This window comes from Ambystoma mexicanum, chromosome 7p (assembly GCF_040938575.1).
Source record: "Ambystoma mexicanum isolate Mex_15411 chromosome 7p, UKY_AmexF1_1, whole genome shotgun sequence".
In the NCBI taxonomy this organism is placed as follows: Eukaryota; Metazoa; Chordata; class Amphibia; order Caudata; family Ambystomatidae; genus Ambystoma; species Ambystoma mexicanum.
In genome coordinates this window covers 63,552,515-63,572,992 of record NC_090939.1, presented here as the reverse complement: position 1 = coordinate 63,572,992, position 20,478 = coordinate 63,552,515, and the positions used below count along the sequence as shown (strand labels likewise).

Below are 20,478 nucleotides of genomic sequence, written 5' to 3'. Positions count from 1 at the left end.
AGAAGAGGGTCTTGTTCTCCAAACACATCTGTGGATTATTTAGGAATAATCCATCACGTTCCTGGAGACTCTTGCACCTTTCCCAGAGACTCTTGCACCTTACACAGAGACTCTTGCACCTTACACAGAGACTCTTGCACCTTCCTCAGGGACTCTTGCACCTTCCCCTAAGACTTTTGCACCTTCTCCAGTGACTCTTGCACCTTCTCCAGTGACTCTTGCACCTTCCCCAGAGACCTTTCCACCTTCCCCAGAGACACTTGCCCCTTCCCCAGAGACTCTTGCAACTTCCCCAGAGACTCTTGCAACTTCTCCAGAGATGCTTACACTTTCCCCAGAGACTCTTGCAACTTCCCCAGAGACTCTTGCACCTTCTCCAGAGACTCTTGCAACTTCCCCAGAGACTCTTGCACCTTCTCCAGAGACTCTTGCAACTTCTCCAGAGACTCTTGCACCTTCCCCCAAGACTCTTGCACCTTCCCCCAAGACTCTTGCACCTTCTCCAGAGACTCTTGCACCTACCCCAGAGACTCTTCCACCTTCCCCAGAGACCTTTCCACCTTCCCCAGAGACTCTTGCCCCTATCCCAAAGACTCTTGTAACTTCCCCAGAGACTCTTGCAACTTCTCCAGAGACGCTTACACCTTCCCCAGAGACTTTTGCACCTTCTCCAGAGACTCTTGCAACTTCCCCAGAGACTATTGCACCTTCCCCAGAGACTCTTGCACCTTCCCCAGAGACTCTTGCACCTTCCCCAGAGACTCTTGCACCTTCGCCAGGGATGGTTCTCCATTCCCATTGCACTGCCTAGTGACCCATTGCCGCAAGGTGGCCGTCAGGGGCATGTCGGCACCTTACAAAAGAACACACAAACACCGAAAAACACAGATTAGGTGTTGCTAGGTCTGGAGAAGATCCGGGGCTACGCAAATGTCGTTACTCGGGGCCTTTTGGTTGTAGCCCCTGAGCTTCTGTCCAGTGCTAGAACCAACAGACGTGAGGCTATAGCGCCCCCTCCCTTCCTAGAGGCGCCTCGGAGATGATGTTACACTTAAAATGCACACTGAAGCTGTGTAAGGGAGCTATTGACAGGTCACCTGAACCATGTTTTTGCTGGGATAGAAAACACATTTCACAAGCTTTCAGCTCCTATTTTTCCCGACAGTGCAGTGTTACTGGGGAGTCACAGGTTCTAACCAGTATTTGTTTGTGATTCGCGTTAACTGCATACACCAGATGAGACTGCATTACTGAACACGGATGTACGCCAAGAACCCAGCACAGACAACCATCACCGCCATGTGTCTTTACACCACTGACATGACTGCAGTATGATTAATTATACACATTTTTCTTGACGCTTAACAGGAAGAATGCTGTATATCAGAAATATATATTTTAAAATGCCTTCTTGAAGAACATTGCCAGTTAAGTTGGAGCCCTTTGTGTGTCGCTTCCTTGGATGTCAAGTCAGCTTTCGACACGTGGGTGGGGGAGGGGGAGGGGGAGGCTATGGGGTAAAGCACCGTCCTATAAATATTCCACGAGGACTTCTGAATCTTATTATTTTGCTGCATGTAAAACACGGGGTCCGGATCCATTTGGACAATGAGTGTCTGCTCTCTAGGAACATTCCTGGCACCAGGGCCGTCCTTTTGGCGCCATTTTTGTTGCATCATTATCTCTGTCTTCTCTGATATGAAAGATGGAATATTAAACTTTCCTCCCAGGCTAGGTCAACTGATTGCCCTATGCCGATGATTCGATCTTACCGGATAAAACCCCGGGTGGGCTACATCTGAGTCTGGAGGGAGATTAGGCATATGCACAGGACAATGATTTGATTTCGAAACTGAAATATCGACCATTCATGACAAAAGGTGAAAGCCAAAAAGTATAAGTGGGGACTTAACGCAGAGGCTGTCGCGGTGGGGGAAGAGTTCAAGTATTTGGGCTATATCATTCGTACTAGGGAGATGGCTAGACCCTTCATGCATGGCCTTTAGGGTAAATGTACTCCCTACTGTGGATAGACTGGGTGCAAGAGAAAAACTCCCCTGACTCGAATGAATATGTGGATTTGTTCAAAGATTGGGTTGTGCAGTTTCATTTGTAAGTAGAGTGTGAGAAATTGGGCCCTTTGAGACTGCAGTTTTTCGATCGCTTTGTTAAAGATTTTAGATTAACTAGTGGGGAGGTCTTCTGGCAACGACCTCATTTCTATCATCTTTGATATTTGCCATTTTTGGAAGTATATTTTCAATGTTGCTGTATGATTATTGTGAGTGCTGATTCTCTTGTAGGGTTCATTTCATATTGATGATTAATGATACTATGAAGTTGTATTTTTATACATGAATTGTGCCTTTTCTAAATAGGATGTCAGACATCATGTTGTGTACTGATTGCTGAAGTGTGTACATTGGGAAGGGGGAGATTTGTTTTGATATATTTTGTGATATTTCTGTGAAAATAACCAGAACGTTTGCTGGAAACTAAATTGCTCAAATACATATATATCAGAAACGAGGCTGAAAGGGTCACAGTCCGACGTATGGGGGTGGGCAGGCAGGATTCGGGTAGGGGATGCAAAGGTAGCGCAGCAGCTCAGAAAGAGCCCATAGGAAAACAAAGTTTTGCATAGCGCTCAGGGCAATCTCAATATTGCTAGGTGCTGATAAGCGGGTGTAGCCAAGGGTGTGGATTATATAACTTGGTCGCGTACGTTTAAGCAGCTGGTGCATGAACGCACTGTGCTTTCTTTATATTAGTTGTGCGGTGTAAAGTTAGATCACATTTAGAGGGGAACCCGATCCTTCTTCTAGTATCTGATATTATGGGTGAGCATTTCTGAAACAAAGCAATGGGTACCATAAGTGCAATGACACAATGTGACCATTAGCTGTCGCACTTTCATTTAGGTTAGTGGGCGGGGTCATGATGAATAATGTTGATGTTCCTGGTAATTCTCCACTGTATGGTTTGTGGACTCTACCATTAGGAGCCGCGGCTCGGGTGACTTGCCAGTAATAGCCATTATACGAGGTTCCTATTACCTGAGTGTACATGTCTATGTGAAACCCAGCTGGGAAGCAAAGAACGCGGGGTGGGGGGGTTACAAGTAAAAATGCGGGTGAAGCAGAGCAGCTTGGATAGATATGTGGGGCAGGGAGGGGGTAGAATTAGGGTGTTCTTTCTCATCAATCGCCTGATTTTATGAGAGGGAGATCACCCCCCTGATCAGGCATGCAGTTGCCCCAAACTTTTCTAACCATCCCATATAACGTCACCCTTCCCTTATCGAGTGCAATCATGGCCACCCCTCTTCACCTTTATTGGCTATGTAGCAGTGTCTCACCAACCCCAGAGTCAGATAAATCTCAGGGTGGAGAGGGTGGGATTGAGGACTGTGACGAGGAAGGCAAGCAATCCATGTGATTAGTTATCATTAAACAATCATTAAATGATCCAGCCGTAACGCGTAAAAAGCTGGGGAGGTTTCACAAAGCACAAATGATGCTCATGACAATGAACCATTCCAAAATGGCCGCCACTCACACCGGCTGAGACTCATCCCACCTCGCCTCAAGCGCTGAAAGTCATCAGGTAGAGGCTTGACAATTCTGGGCTGGGCTTAAAAAGCGGTATAAATATGGACCACGGTCATATTACCGGGTGTGAGCTTCCTGACGTACCTGCCACGGCACACAGTGTTCCCTCTGCCGCCGAGTATCCTTACTTCCTTGTCTCGCCGCATGCTGCCATCTCTTTTGCTTGTCCTTGACCCATCTCTGGCCCACCTTAACCATATTTTTGGTCATTCATTGCCTTCACAGCCCTTCTGAATGCCACGCTCCTGGACCGAACCATTCAGGGTTTCAGGTGGCAGAGTCTCAAGTTTTGCCCTCCGGGGGGTTTTAAGGGGACCTTTCACGGTTGATATACACATGGCCCCTTTCCTTTTCCCGCACAGAGTCCTTTCCCCGTTCCCCTCACGTCCTACAGCTCCGCTCTGCCACCTGGCAAATGAACCAGTCCCCCATTGCCCCATATTAGTCTCAGAAAGGTCTGCGGTATCTCGTCCAAAACACAGTAACCCACCATTATACATACTGGCTTCACAGTCCAGTTGCTGAGTGTTCACTCTGTCCATGAACATGGTCTTAAAAGGACCTCATTTAACCAGCAATTCATGTAGTCGAGGACCACGTTGGGACTTTGCAAAAGCCCTTGAAACGCAGTAAGGGAAGTGGATTACAAACCTCACGAAATTCTTTTTGTTTTCTGTCTGCAGTATTAGATGTACCCCCGGCTTCTGTTGCAATTTTCTTCCGTGCCTGTTACTTGCGCCTACACTTTACTCCACTTAGAAGCCCCTTCTCAATTAAATGCATCCTTCTAGATAACTCTTGGGGATTGTTTGATTCCCCAGGAGATCCTGTACCCATTGATTGCCTCCTTCTATGTCCCTTTTGACTAGAATGACTGACTCCTGGTAGAACATCCTTAGTGACTCTCTCCTTGATATCTCTTGAAGAATGATTGATTCAACCATCATTAATTTATTTTACATTGTTGCAGTGAGCATCGTGCAATGCCACCAATGGCTGCTTCAGGGTGCAGATCATTTGGGCGGTGCCTGGGTAGGCACGCATATCAGTAATTTCAGGGGATGCCATTGGTGGGTGTCGATTGGCCCGGAGGTTCCATAAGACTTTCTGTACAGGATTTTATTCTGGCGACTCCTGAATCTTACATGTCCTGGCTGTAGGCAAAGATTGATCAGGTATTTTTTTTCCAAAGGGAAGGGAGGGTAACTGCAGCCAAAATGCTAAACTCTGTTACCAGTAGGTTTTGGGCAGCCAATTTTCGGCGTCAGGCTGGCTATTTTATCCTGCGAAGTTTGATTGATTCCCCCTAGGTCCCTCTTGGAAAATGAATAACTCCTCTTAGATATCACTTGACGATCGATTGATTCCTCTTGGATCCCACTTGGTGAGTAAATGACCCCTCATAGATATTGCTGGAGGATTCATTGATTCCCTCCATATCCCTCGTTGAGAATGAATAACTCCTCTTAGATATCACTTGACGATTGATTGATTCCTCTTGGGTCCCACTTGGTGAGTAAATGACCCCTCATAGATATTGCTGGAGGATTCATTGATTCCCTCCATATCCCTCGTTGAGAATGAATAACTCCTCTTAGATATCACTTGACGATTGATTGATTCCTCTTGGATCCCACTTGGTGAGTAAATGACCCCTCATAGATATTGCTGGAGGATTCATTGATTCCCTCCATATCCCTCGTTGAGAATGAATAACTGCTCTTAGATATCACTTGACGATTGATTGATTCCTCTTGGATCCCACTTGGTGAGTAAATGACCCCTCATAGATATTGCTGGAGGATTCATTGATTCCCTCCATATCCCTCGTTGAGAATGAATAACTGCTCTTAGACATCACTTGACGATTGATCGATTCCTCTTGGATCCCACTTGGTGAGTAAATGACCCCTCATAGATATTGCTGGAGGATTCATTGATTCCCTCCATATCCCTTGTTGAGAATGAATAACTCCTGTTAGATATCACTTGAGGATTGATTGAATCCCCCTACATCCCTCATGCAAAATGAATAACTCCTCTTAGATATTACTTGAGGATTGATTGATTCCTCTTAGATCCCACTTGTGGATTCAAGGGCTCTTTTTAGATATCACTTGAGGGCTAATTGATTCCTCCTAGATCCTACTTTTTTTTAAAACTATTTTTTATTAAATTTAAGTCACATACCAAACAACACAACAGCGTCCCAGACTCCAGGACGTAACCCACCACCCCAACTCACCCACCTCCCATCCGAGCCCCACATAAATACCAAAAAAAAGGAAAGCGTCAACATGCCCAAGTCACAGCAAAAATTCCAACAAAAACAGAAAAAAACATATAGATCAACGTTACACTACAGGTGATAGCTACTAAACCAGGTCACACGAGAGCGATGGAGGGGTGGGCATTTCCATGACCAAGCACCTTCAAAGCATTGTCAAACTGGTTTCGGAGCGTCCCGGGAAGGCGAAGCCTGCCCGCTACTTCGTCCATCAGCTAAGTAGCTTCTGAATGCCCCCCAGTAGTCCCTGGGTCTGCCACCGGGCAGAAGCGACTGATTGTGCTGCGACTCTCTACGTTCACATAACGACATAGAGTTCACCCAGTGGTGTAGGGTAGCAGCCGCAGCCGCTCCCCAGGCACGAGCCACTAATGTCCTGGCGACCACGGAAGCCACGCTCACCAATCGTTTATCGCTGTTAGATTGAAGCTCCACCAATGCCAGCAGCCAAGTTTCAGGAGTAAATGGGATTGAATCCTCGATCATCCTTCCCATTAGCGTCTGCAATGGCCCTCCAAAAGGGTTGAATAAGAGGACAGAGCCAGGCCACATGGAAGAAGTCAGCCATAGTCTGCTGGCATCTTTTACAATTGGAAGACCTCAGTGGGAATATTTTGTGTAAAGACAAAGGAGAGTAGTACACCTCATATGAGAACTTATAATGAATCAGTCGGTATCTGCAATTAATGGAGGTTGATTTGGACTGACCCAGAACAACACCCCACTGTGACTCCATCAGAGATCGCGTTAAACAGCCTTCCCATTTAGACCTATATTGGGATGATAAGGGGGACACCAACCATCTAGCCATACCATACAGCCATGAAACCACCCTTCTAGAGGACGCCAGGTTTGTAACATATTCCAAAATTGGGGAGACAACCGGCGCCGAGGGGAAATCCGGCCATCTCGACCTCAACACTTCGTGAAGAAGTACAACAGCATAGTGAGCGGGGACCAGTCGCCCAGGGACTTAAGTTCCTCACAAGTTAGAAATACACCACGCGGTGCAACATCCGCCAACGTGAAGATGGCCAAACCTGGAAATGTTGAATAAATATGTGTTCAAATGTGAGGGGGATCCCAGAGACCCTGTAAATAGCCAGCCGCGGGGAATACCACTGACACAGACCCGCCCATACCGCCAATTGATCCCAGGCCCTCAGCATAACCTCGAGGGGCTGAACCTCCGCCTTTACATGACGCTCCCGGACAGCCCAGAGAAAGCCCCGCAAGTCGGTGGTCTGCGCGATGGCCCTCTCAAAGTGGGAGTGAGGACAACCACCAAATTGAATATTGGATCTGAGCAATAAGATAATAAAGAAAAAGATTAGGAACCTTAAGCCCTCCCTGGGCATACGAGCAGCATAGCGTGGATAAAGATACACAAGAGCGTTTCCCTGCCCAGATCAGTTTGGACATTAGCGCATTTATACGTTTCCAGAAAGAAGCAGGGGGCCATATTGGAACGTTATTAAAAACATAATAATTTCGGCAAGATGACCATTTTAGACAGAGAGATGCGGGCTGCTTGAGACAAGGGAAGTCTTATCCACACATCTACCTTATGCTCCAAAAGTTGTAGGGCAGCAATGTAGTTTTCCTCAAATAATCTAGTAGGTGAGGTGGACACTTTTATGCCTAAGTAACAAATTCCTCGCAGACACCAGGCAAAAGATACACCGATATCCTGAGCGGAGACCCCAGGAGTGATTGGAAGAATTTCAGATCTAGACCAGTTTATTTGTAGGCCAGAAATAGCCCCGAAAGCAGATATCTCCTCCATCACCAGCGGTAAATTAAACTTGGGGTATTTTACATATAACAGCAAGTCATCCGCATAGAGGGAGACAATGGATACATGAGAACGGATAGTCACGCCACGGTGGGATTGGAACTGCCTCAGGGCACAGGCCACCGGCTCAATAGCCAGAGCGAACAAGAGAGGGGAGAAGGGACAGCCCTGCCTAGTCCCCCGCGTAGGGTAAATGGGAGAGGACTGAACTCCGTTTGTATACACCAGAGCGCGCGGGGCGGAATACAGCAGCTTGGTCCAGTGAAGAAATGCGTTGCCCACGCCCGAACGCCGAAGGACTTCGAACAGAAAAGGCCACTCCACCGAATCAAACGCCTTCTCTGCGTCCAAAGCCACTGCGGCGATAGGGACGTCCGGGTTCACATTATGAATTAATGTAAACAACCTACGCAAATTATTCTGTGTCGACTGGCTGGGAATAAATCCCGCTTGGTCCGGAAGGATCAGAGCGGGCATATGAGGAAGGAGTCGGTCTGCAAGTAGCTTTGCGAAGATTTTATTATCCGTATTTATCAAAGACAAGGGGCGGTAAGATGAACACTTCCTAGGGTCTTTGTTAGGCTTAAGCAGAATCATGATCAAGGCCGTCCTAGTGGATTCCAGCAATACCCCGGAGGAGGCAGCCTCCTCAAACATATTACATAAATGATGAATGAGTAAATCAGGAAAAGCTTTATACAGCTCGGCCGTATTCCCTTCCGACCGGGGGCCTTGGCATTCGGTAGCGAACGAATTATGCCACGAAGTTCATCCACAGTGGGGAAAACATTGAGAAGCGCCCCGACCTCTGAATCAAGCCAGCCCAGGGCTACCCTATCAAGATACTGCGCATTGACATCGTGACCAGCTCCCCCACAAGCGGAGTACAGCTCCTCGTAGAACTGGTAAAATACCCAGTTTATCCCCACCACCTCTTTGACAGGCTCCCCCGAGGGGGACTCTACTTCCAGTATAGGTTCCAAACGGTGCTCCTGCCTTATGGGCCAGGCAAGGGTCCTACTTGGGTATTCACCCTCCACAAATCTCGCCGCCAACACTGGGTCCCCCAGGAACCTCTCCTCGCCATCCATTAATGAACGAATTACTTGTAACTTTGCCGAAAGCTCAGCATGTAACGAGGGAGAGTCAGACACCCCTAGAAGGAGCTCCACATTTTTAATTTCCCCTTCCACCCGGGAAATTGCCCGGCGAATATCTTTCAAGACTCCTCCCTCCTGAGATATACACCAACCCCGCAAGTAGACCTTAAAAGCCTCCCACAGGACACCGGGGCTAGAGACCGATCTCTCATTTAACTGAAAAAATTCAGCAATGGACCGGTGCAGGTCCTCCCGGAATGCCACGTCCTCCAGAGCCCGGGCTCTGAACCTCCAATGAAGCTGTCTAGGGGGGAAAAGGGGGCCTCGAAGCCTCACCAGGACTGGGGAATGTTCCGACAGCGTGCGAGGAAGAATCACTGTACTCTCCGCCCCCCCGAGAAAGCTCAGTGGACAGAAAAATATAGTCGATTCTAGAGGAACTCCCGTGTACACCCGAATAAAATGTATATTCTCGAGCGTTTGGATGATGCCAACGCCAGATATCAACCAAAGAGTAATCTGAGGCTATGGAACTCCATGTGTGAGCAGCCTGGGTAAGTGGTCTAGGAGCTGGTGTTGATCTATCTAGCGAAGCCGAAAGGGCCAGATTAAAATCTCCCACCCAAACCACATCATACCCCGGGAATGTCCGGAGGTGTTCTGAGCAAGAGAGGAAGAACTCGGGGAGATCATAATTAGGGCCATACATACTTACAAATATGACAGGACAGGTCGCAATCTCTCCAGCCACAAGAATAAACCGACCTTCGTCATCCGAGACCTGCTTGTGCAGTTTGAAATCCAAGGTACGGTGAATATATATAGCCACCCCCCGGGAATGGGACAAGTAGGAAGAGCCATATCTATGTACACCCCACCCAGACAAGGCCGGAGGACTGCGAACCCTGCCTATATGAGTCTCCTGTATGCATAGGACATTAACATGATGATTTCGGACAAAGTTCGTAAGAAGGCGTGTCTTTTTAGCATTGGTGAAACCCCGGATATTCCATGTAAGTAGAACTATCTTAGTATTGGCCGACGTGCGAGTGCCCAGTGAAGTGGTCACTGTTTGTGCAAATCAAAAAAGCAAATGAACATGTCTGTGACAAAGAGAGGAACTCCCAATAAAGGACTGCAGATATTTTAAAACACTTGACGCAAACAAAAGCATACATGGCTCAGAAGGGAAAGCCCCCCCCCTATCCCCCTTAACCTGGGAACCATTGAACTGGGAGCAACAACACATGCCCCCCCAACAATTGAAGAACCAAAGGAAAAAAAAACACCTCCCCCCACCCACGCCAGAAACCCCAACTTACCGGCCAGCAGAACCCACCTCCACCCACCTAACAACAATCATACAACCTCAAAGTCTTAAGCGCCGCTGGGCATGGGAGGTGCCGGCGGCCACTGTGCCTCCCAACAGCAAGAGGCTCATTTATCATATTAAGCTGATCTACTAAGAATAACACGCTTTGCAACAGGAACCAACAATTATAGAGTAAGACCACAAGGCCCACCAGGGATCCCCACTGGCAGGGCGCAAGTGTGTAAGAAATGACTCCAGGGTCCAGCAGACTAGGATGGTCGACGGGGGAGACCCCTGCCTCCGGAAGCTCCGAGACAAATCGTTCTGCTGATTCCAGAGTCGTAAAGAACACATTTTTCCCTTGATACACAACCCTGAGTTTGGTGGGATACATCATAGAGTAGTGGGTATCTTTCTTACATAGGATACTTTTCACCGCTAAGAAAGGTTTCCTCAAATCCTGCACTTGTTGACTGAAGTCCGGGAAAAGTCTAATTGTAGCAGAGCCCCACCAAAGCGATTTTTTCTCCCTAGCAGTACGAAGTAAGATATTTCGGTCCCGATAGCTGCCAGGGAGCGATGGGCCCGTTCCACCATGAACATGCTTGAGACAGGAGGATCATCAAGGACTTCATGAAGCAGTTTCTCCACGAATACTTCGATATTGTCAATGGGAGTGGATTCAGCAACGCCTGTAATCCTATTACTATTTCGTCTGGACCGACCCTGCAAGTCGTCGCTCCTAGCCACCACCCTTTTCACCGTTTGTTGTAGAGACGCCACCTTGCGCTGAAGCGCAGCAATCTTGTCCTCACCCTCCCCGATCCGATGCTCCGCCTCAGACATCCTACCACATAGTTTTTCGATTTGTATGGCTGACACATCCACCTTGCATGTGAGTGCATCAATTTTGGCGCCCAAGCTGTCCGTACTGCCCTTTAGCGCTAACAGAGTTTGGTTAAGGGCCATGAAGTCAAATTGAGATGAGCCAGTCTCAGGCTCCTGCTGCAACGCATCCGTCCTGGCGTACTGTTCCATCCTAGCCTGCTTCTTCTGATTGCGCATACAGGGCTGAAGGCGCAGATCCGAGCCAAGCAGGGGCAGGCCCACCGGCCGTGATGCGTCGCGCAGTGCAAGGCAGAAGAGATCAGGGTCGTGTCACCGTGCAAAGTGACTCAACGGAGCCACCTGGGGACCACCCACCAACCAAGGTGCAGAAAGCAGAGCGGCAGATCCCCACAGCCGGGCAGTTCACTCTGACCCCCCGGGGGAGCAGTCCTAGACAAAACAAAACAGGTACCCACCAAGAAGTGGTTGTAAATTAATAGAGTGCCCCCGTTCAATAATCCAAACCGCTACTCCAGACCATGGTGTCTCTGAAAGGGGCCACCACGCCCCGCACTCCACGACACACCCCAACAGTCGGGTAGCCCCTGGAGGAGCAATTCAGACAAGGCAGGCTCCCGCCGATGATTGATTGGGGGTGGAAAGGGCACCCAGTGGCCCCAACCGCCGGACCAGTCTATGATGTCCCCAGGTCCAAGCGGGACGTGTAAGGCCACTTCTCCCCGCACTCCACGAAGCACCCCACCAGCCTCGCAACACAAAGCCCACAGATCACCACAGGGCACGGGTAGTCAACAGCTCCCAGATAGGGCCCCCCACACAGTACCCCCTCAGTTTAGTACCACAACTCCATCCACCGTCAAGGAGAGAGTAAGAAGAGTGGGGGGGGGCGGAACTCAGAGGAGTCCCAATCAGCCAGTCTGTAGCGTTTCCAGGGACCACCACACCTCACACCTGGCACATAGGACCCTCAGAGCACCACAGGGCAGGAGCAGCCAACAGTCCCGAGCAAAGTCTTCCATACAATGTCCCACCAACTCAGTGCCACAAATCCAGCAAACAGCGAGGAGAGGGAGGGGTGGGGGCATGGATCCAAAGGTGACACAATCAAGCTGTCCAGGCACCACGGCCCTAGATGTGATGATGCACCCCCCGCAGCCACCCGACTCACCGCGTAACAGATCCTCCTAGATCTACTTGCTGAGTGAATGACTCCTCCTGGAAATCTCTTGAGGATTGATTGATTCCTCTTAGATCCTACTTAGGGAGTCAATGACTCCTTTTAGATATCTATGGGGGAAGATTCCCCTTGTGGGGATGGGGATGTTCATTCTACATGGTGAGACCCTTTTCCTGTTTCACACTCCATCCCCGACTTACACTACACATCCCCAACTTCACCTATGTATTGTGACTCTAGTCAAGTCCCAACTACTGAGATGAGTAAGAACCAATGAGTTAAGAGGATTACGTCTGGAGAAACAATGAGAAACTCTGGGCCTCATTCTCATCCAACGGGCCCTATAAAAACTGAAAAAGACCAAAATGGCTGACAAACAACTATCCTAGAACCAGAAGGACGGCAAGGTGGAGAGCCTTCGACCTTGGTGTCCAGGAGGCCGAAAACATCACAGGGTTGAGAGCCCTTACATTGAGGAGAGAATATTCTTGGCCGGTCAAAGTTGGCGAGGCAGTGGTACACCTCCTGGGGGAGGTTGACTGTGCGGTCCAACAAATGTGCTGATACCGCAAGCAGTCTTACTTCCCATTTTGGATGAGACGGGTGACGCGACCTCCAGGGGGAGGTGGACCATGCAGTCCAACAACTCTGACAATACTGCAGGGAGCCTTGAGTTATGCAGCTACCGCGGAACCAGTAAAACTGAGGAAGATTGAGAGAAGCCGGAAAGAGATGCCCACAGGGCCCAGGAAGCTCGAACACCATACTTAGAGGTCCCCAAAGGTAATGGGGAGTACAGGTGGTTCAGCGGGGGTGGGAGCATGAGAGACTGGTCCCTACTTCAGGCCTGGTCAAGTGACCCTACAAATCAAGTGTACCCTAACCAGAAATACAAACTAGCGGGAGGGAGAGTTCCTTTCTGCAGCAGTAGACATGCACTGAACTGTTGAAGGGAAAAGTTGGTGACTACAGCCAAGCAAGCAACACAGGAAGATACAGAATTTCCCTACAGGAAATTACAAAGGAACTGAGTCAACTGATTTACCATGTGAGAAGGAACTGGGGAAGGAAGAGAGACATTGAAATTCTGCTGGTCCCACGAGGAGGAGGGAAACAGCCTCCTAGTCACCCATTTTTATTTTGTTTTGATGAAGTTGGGACCGGGCTAGAGTAGGAGTTACAGGCAGAGGACTTGAGCTTTCAGTTTGGACATTCAGCCAATGTGCTCCTGAGCTTTCCTTTATCTTTTAGGGATAACCCCTTAGAGTTAGGGCTAGATAGGCGTTTTCTTTTAAGTTAAATAATCATATTTTGCAATGGCACCTCTGTCTGACCCTGTGTCACATATCTCTTGAGATTTGATTAATGTCTCCTTGATCCCATTTGGGGAGCACATGGATTATTGTAAATGTATCTTCAATATTTATCGATTCCTTCAGGATATCATGTGCAGATCAATTTACTCCACCAAGAGACCATTTGAGGTTGGCTAACTCCGCTGAATGTCTCTTGGAGAATGAATGACACTGGGATATTTACTGGATATTAATAATCTCAATGTAATGTGCATTTATAATCGATTGACTCCCATTAGAGTACTTTTAACCCTTTTGCAGCTGGAAGGTCATTGCTTTGCTATGGAAATTCTGATGTATATGATATGTGCATCCAAAGATCAGTAATTGGTTCAAAAATAAATTATCAACTTCTGTAATGCATTTAAAATGTATCTTGCAAACTGAATGCCCTCTCCTCTTCTCTTTCTCTTTGGTCACAGAGCTGTCCAGTGGCCAGTGGAATGTTATGGTGCCGAAAGGCCCTATGGTCCGGGCAAACGGCTACAATATCACCATCTGGTGCAACGTGAGCGGCTACCCTGAGTCTTCGGAGCCGAACTTCGAATGGTCTGTGTACCTTCCATCTGCTCCAGAGAGAGAGATCCAAATAGTCAGCATGAAGGATGCCTCTTTCACCTACGCCGTCTATCAGCAACGCGTTACAAGACGCGAGGTCTATATTGAGCAGGTCACGGAAGACCGTGTGCTGTTGCACATCACCAATCTTCAGGAGGGCGATGCTGGAGAGTATGCGTGCCACACTCCCAACACGGCTGACAGTTACCATGGAAACTACAATGCCAAGGTGGACTTGCTGGGTAAGTGAGATTGTTTTTATTGGAAGCCGAGCGAGGAAACTCGGGAGAATATCTGTGAAAGTCAAGGGTACATTTCCAGGTAAGAGGTACTCCGAAAAGGAGCGTGAGCATGGAGTGGGGGAGGCCTTACATTATCCCCAAAAATTGTAAAGCTGGCGATAGAAGCCGGATTCCAACGGTTCTATACTTGCACAAAACATTGCACAAGTTCCCCATTATGATTAGAGGTCTTGTACACAAATAACATACATTGATCTGATTTGATTTGATTTCTTTATTTAAATAGCGCCCAAAACCCATAGGTATCTATGCGCTTGTACTTAAGAAATTAGTTGCAGTGCATCCGGTTACAGAGAGGAAGCGCAGAAAGTGATTACAACATAGAGGAACATGCAACAGTAAAACATCATAAGCAAAGTGCAAAAAAGAGTTAGGGTTGAGCAGATACATGGAGCCTAACCCCATGTTGCATGGCGGCAGCATCACACAAATATAAGAGTCAATTTAGGCAGGCAATTGCATGGAGCCTAACCCCATGTTGCAGGGCGGCAGCATCACACAAATACAAAAGTCAAGTTAGGCAGGCAATTGCATGGAGCCTAACCCGATGTTGCAGGGCGGCAGCATCACACAAATACAAGAGTCAAGTTAGGCAGGCAATTGCATGGAGCCTAACCCCATGTTGCAGGGTGGCAGCATCACACAAATACAAGAGTCAATTTAGGCAGGCGATTGCATGGAGCAAGGTGGCAGCATCACACAAATACAAGAGTCAATTTAGGCAGGCAATTGCATGGAGCAAGGCGGCAGAATCACACAAATACAAGAGTCAATTTAGGCAGGCAATTGCATGGAGCCTAACCCCATGTTGCAGGGCGGCAGCATCACACAAATACAAGAGTCAATTTAGGCAGGCAATTGCATGGAACAAGGTGGCAGCATCACACAAATACAAGAGTCAATTTAGGCAGGCAATTGCATGGAGCCTAACCCCATGTTGCAGGGCGGCAGCATCACACAAATACAAGAGTCAAGTTAGGCAGGCAATTGCATGGAACAAGGTGGCAGCATCACACAAATACAAGAGTCAATTTAGGCAGGCAATTGCATGGAGCCTAACCCCATGTTGCAGGGCGGCAGCATCACACAAATACAAGAGTCAATTTAGGCAGGCGATTGCTTGGAGCAAGGTGGCAGCATCACACAAATACAAGTGTCAATTTAGGCAGGCAATTGCATGGAGCAAGGCGGCAGCATCACACAAATACAAGAGATAATTTAGGCAGGCAATTGCATGGAGCAAGGTGGCAGCATCACACAAATACAAGAGTCAATTTAGGCAGGCGATTGCATGGAGCAAGGTGGCAGCATCACACAAATACAAGAGTCAATTTAGGCAGGAAATTGCATGGAGCCTAAACCCATGTTGCAGGGTGGCAGCATCACACAAATACAAGAGTCAATTTAGGCAGGTGATTGCATGGAGCCTAACCCCATGTTGCAGGGCGGCAGCATCACACAAATACAAGAGTCAATTTAGGCAGGCAATTGCATGGAGCAAGGTGGCAGCATCACACAAATACAAGAGTCAATTTAGGCAGGAAATTGCATGGAGCCTAACCCCATGTTGCAGGGCGGCAGCATCACACAAATAGAGTCAATTTAGGCAGGCAATTGCATGGAACAAGGTGGCAGCATCACACAAATACAAGAGTCAATTTAGGCAGGCAATTGCATGGAGCCTAACCCCATGTTGCAGGGCGGCAGCATCACACAAATACAAGTGTCAATTTAGGCAGGCGATTGCATGGAGCAAGGTGGCAGCATCACACAAATACAAGAGTCAAGTTAGGCAGGCGATTGCATGGAGCAAGGTGGCAGCATCACACAGATACAAGAGTCAATTTAGGCAGGCAATTGCATGGAGCAAGGTGGCAGCATCACACAGATACAAGAGTCAATTTAGGCAGGAAATTGCATGGAGCCTAACCCCATGTTGCAGGGCGGCAGCATCACACAAATAGAGTCAATTTAGGCAGGCAATTGCATGGAACAAGGTGGCAGCATCACACAAATACAAGAGTCAATTTAGGCAGGCAATTGCATGGAGCAAGGTGGCAGCATCACACAAATACAAGAGTCAATTTAGGCAGGAAATTGCATGGAGCCTAACCCCATGTTGCAGGGCGGCAGCATCACACAAATAGAGTCAATTTAGGCAGGCAATTGCATGGAACAAGGTGGCAGCATCACACAAATACAAGAGTCAATTTAGGCAGGCAATTGCATGGAGCCTAACCCCATGTTGCAGGGCGGCAGCATCACACAAATACAAGTGTCAATTTAGGCAGGCAATTGCATGGAACAAGGTGGCAGCATCACACAAATACAAGAGTCAATTTAGGCAGGCAATTGCATGGAGCCTAAACCCATGTTGCAGGGTGGCAGCATCACACAAATACAAGAGTCAATTTAGGCAGGCGATTGCATGGAGCCTAACCCCATGTTGCAGGGCGGCAGCATCACACAAATACAAGAGTCAATTTAGGCAGGCAATTGCATGGAGCAAGGTGGCAGCATCACACAAATACAAGAGTCAATTTAGGCAGGAAATTGCATGGAGCCTAACCCCATGTTGCAGGGCGGCAGCATCACACAAATAGAGTCAATTTAGGCAGGCAATTGCATGGAACAAGGTGGCAGCATCACACAAATACAAGAGTCAATTTAGGCAGGCAATTGCATGGAGCCTAACCCCATGTTGCAGGGCGGCAGCATCACACAAATACAAGTGTCAATTTAGGCAGGCGATTGCATGGAGCAAGGTGGCAGCATCACACAAATACAAGAGTCAAGTTAGGCAGGCGATTGCATGGAGCAAGGTGGCAGCATCACACAGATACAAGAGTCAATTTAGGCAGGCAATTGCATGGAGAAAGGCGGCAGCATCACACAAATACAAGAGTCAAGTTAGGCAGGCGATTGCATGGAGCAAGGTGGCAGCATCACACAAATACAAGAGTCAATTTAGGCAGGCAATTGCATGGAGCCTAACCCCATGTTGCAGGGCGGCAGCATCACACAAATACAAGAGTCAATTTAGTCAGGCAATTGCATGGAGCCTAACCCCATGTTGCAGGGCGGCAGCATCACACAAATACAAGAGTCAAGTTAGGCAGGCGATTGCATGGAGCAAGGTGGCAGCATCACACAAATACAAGAGTCAATTTAGGCAGGCAATTGCATGGAGCCTAACCCCATGTTGCAGGGCGGCAGCATCACACAAATACAAGAGTCAATTTAGGCAGGCAATTGCATGGAGCCTAACCCCATGTTGCAGGGCGGCAGCATCACACAAATACAAGAGTCAAGTTAGGCAGGCGATTGCATGGAGCAAGGTGGCAGCATCACACAAATACAAGAGTCAATTTAGGCAGGCAATTGCATGGAGCCTAACCCCATGTTGCAGGGCGGCAGCATCACACAAATACAAGAGTCAATTTAGGCAGGCAATTGCATGGAGCCTAACCCCATGTTGCAGGGTGGCAGCATCACACAAATACAAGAGTCAATTTAGGCAGGCGATTGCATGGAGCAAGGTGGCAGCATCACACAAATACAAGAGTCAATTTAGGCAGGCAATTGCATGGAGCAAGGTGGCAGCATCACACATATACAAGAGTCAATTTAGGCAGGCAATTGCATGGAGCCTAACCCCATGTTGCAGGGTGGCAGCATCACACAAATACAAGAGTCAATTTAGGCAGGCAATTGCATGGAGCCTAACCCCATGTTGCAGGGCGGCAGCATCACACAAATAGTGAACTCTGGGGAGCTGATTTCCATGATGTAGTTCTATAAGTGTCTCTTAGAATTAAGCATTACATCCTGTGTGGGTATCAGGTAATAATGTCCCCATACATAATGTCCCCGTAATGTGTGGGTTGGTAGGGTGGGATGTCCTATCCTTTAAATGCCTTGAAAGACTGACTCGCGAGAGCTGTTAAGGAGGTGCTGAGGGCACCACATGTTTGGGATCCAGTCACCTGAGGATGCTAAGACTTTAAGCACCCACGTTGGAGAGCGGGAGTGGTACAAAACCCAAATCCCAGCAAGGGACTAGCCAGAGACAGGACTGCTGAAGAAAGGTTGAATGCAAGGTCATCTGTGAGAGCCGCCTACTTATCAGTGACCCCCACATATCCCATGGAAATTACCATGATTAGTGCTCACAAGGATCGAACCCTGGTTACGAGATTATGGTTGAAACGGCTACCAATGAAATCATACGTGGGTTGATGGTCGGGATGGAGCAAATCACAACGCAGTGCTTTTACGCGTACACTGTTGTCTGAGCAAAATAAATGACTGTGTGGTAATTTACTTCAACCTCATTTTCCTGTTTGGGGGTAAATAGAGATTTGTATTTAGTGGAGAACGGGGTAAACAGGGCTGGGAAAGGTTGGGGTAGGGTGTGTGTAGGGATTTGACAGTGGTGACCCCTGTTAAAAGAAAAAAGCCAAGAGGAAAACAATGTTGAAGCAGAATCCCACACGGAAATGTATTTCCTTCAAGCAATGTAGGACCCTTGTGCGTCATGAACAGGCCTGAAACAGATTTATTTTACTTTGTCCTTGGCACAATACTTCTGGTTCCCTGTTAGCACTCAGGGGTGTGGCGTCATCCCCTCAGGAGGCACATAACGCAGGCTGATACGGTGCAGTAAAAGCCTGCATTCGGTTACTCCGTCCAGTGCAACACCGAGGAGCCATTTTTCTCTTCTTTCAACCTACCCCTGCTTTTGCTCATTCTCCACTCTTCCCCCCCTCTTTTTTCCCCTCACCACGGCCAGCTCCAATACAACAGTCCAACCTAATCCCAGCCCACAGACCACCACCGACCTGCTCGCGGTCCTCTCCAGACTTCACCTTTGTCAGTCAAAGCTGCACTTCGGAATGGTAGACATAGTAAAAGGACCAATGTAATTTTACTATTTCTCCCGTCGTCCATTTTGTATGTAACTTTTTATAAAGAAAGTCAGGCACACACCTTAGACGCATAGCTCTCAAGTCGCCCGCCTTTGGCGTGTGTCAGCCGCGTTGCAAACAGCTGAATCACCCGCCAAGTCCCTCATACGCCCATTCACTTCTATGGGCTCTCACCCACCAAAAAGAAAATCAGGTGTTTTCACCTGCCTTGGTGACACAAAAGGTTGGGAGCTATGTACACGTGAACTGATTTCATTTTAGAAAATACAATATTGGCCCCCTAGCAGAAAAGTACCACGGTGCTAATATAGTTAATTGTGGCTTTTGGGTGCCGGGGCAGATCTGCCTTACTTTCCCTTACTTTCCTCAGCCTGCCAAGCCAAAGACCAACAAAGCTACAATTAACGCTTCAATATTATATTTTCAATGTTTCATCACACCAACGGAAGCCACAACTTTACTAGGTTGAAAACAAAGGACTGCAAGAAAACAGGAAACATCACTTTTCCTCCTGTGCACGCTGTGTCTGAAAAAAAGTTACCAATGTAAACAAGACCGGGCACCTCTGCCCTACTCTTCAAGAAGGAGCTGAAAGCCCCACCCTTTAATAAAACATCTTACCAATTGCTCATTGTGCCACTCACCCATACTTCTCTTGCTCCCCAGTTCCCCCTGCGCTGCTCCCCTTAGCCATACTAGCCCCTCTGCTACCCCGCAACCTACTTGTAAATGTTGTGATGAGATCCTGTGCTTGGCGATCTGGTCTCGAAGTGCGGTGGCCCTAGAGGCTGTGGATCCCCCAAATGCTCTGGGATGGTGGCCCCAGAGAAGAAAAATAGGGAACCCATTGGGGCACCTCAGTGAAGTCGCTACAGGTCCCACAATCCTTTAAGGTGAAAGGAAAAAGAAATCACTACCACCCTCAGTGACCATGCTCACACCCATGTCGCTGACTTAGAGGTCCACCTGACAACTAAAGTGGGAGTTAGGAGCAGGATCTGAAAAAGGGTGGCTGGGGAGAGCTGGTGGATGGAATGCGCAAGAACCTGGCAGGAAATTACAGAAGAAGACTGGAGAGATTAGGAGACCGTCCTGGAGTAAGGGGGTGGAGTTTGAAGTTTGTTTATTTATGTATTTGTAAGGTGCCTATACAACAATGGTGATTCAAGGCTCCACAAGACAAAAAAGGGGGGACAAGGGAGAA

At 48.1% G+C, this 20,478-nt stretch overlaps 1 protein-coding gene across 4 annotated transcripts in view; it reads left to right on the top strand.

Annotated features, from left to right (window-relative positions):
- LOC138525691 (immunoglobulin superfamily member 2-like) overlaps positions 1–20,478 on the top strand; it is a 172,311-nt gene that overhangs the window by 52,923 nt on the left and 98,910 nt on the right. For all 4 annotated transcript variants that reach the window (XM_069635779.1, XM_069635780.1, XM_069635778.1 and 1 more), the window contains exon 2: positions 13,909–14,286. In XM_069635779.1, coding sequence (XP_069491880.1) covers positions 13,909–14,286 — 378 coding nt within the window. The remainder of the gene's footprint in view (positions 1–13,908; positions 14,287–20,478) is intronic.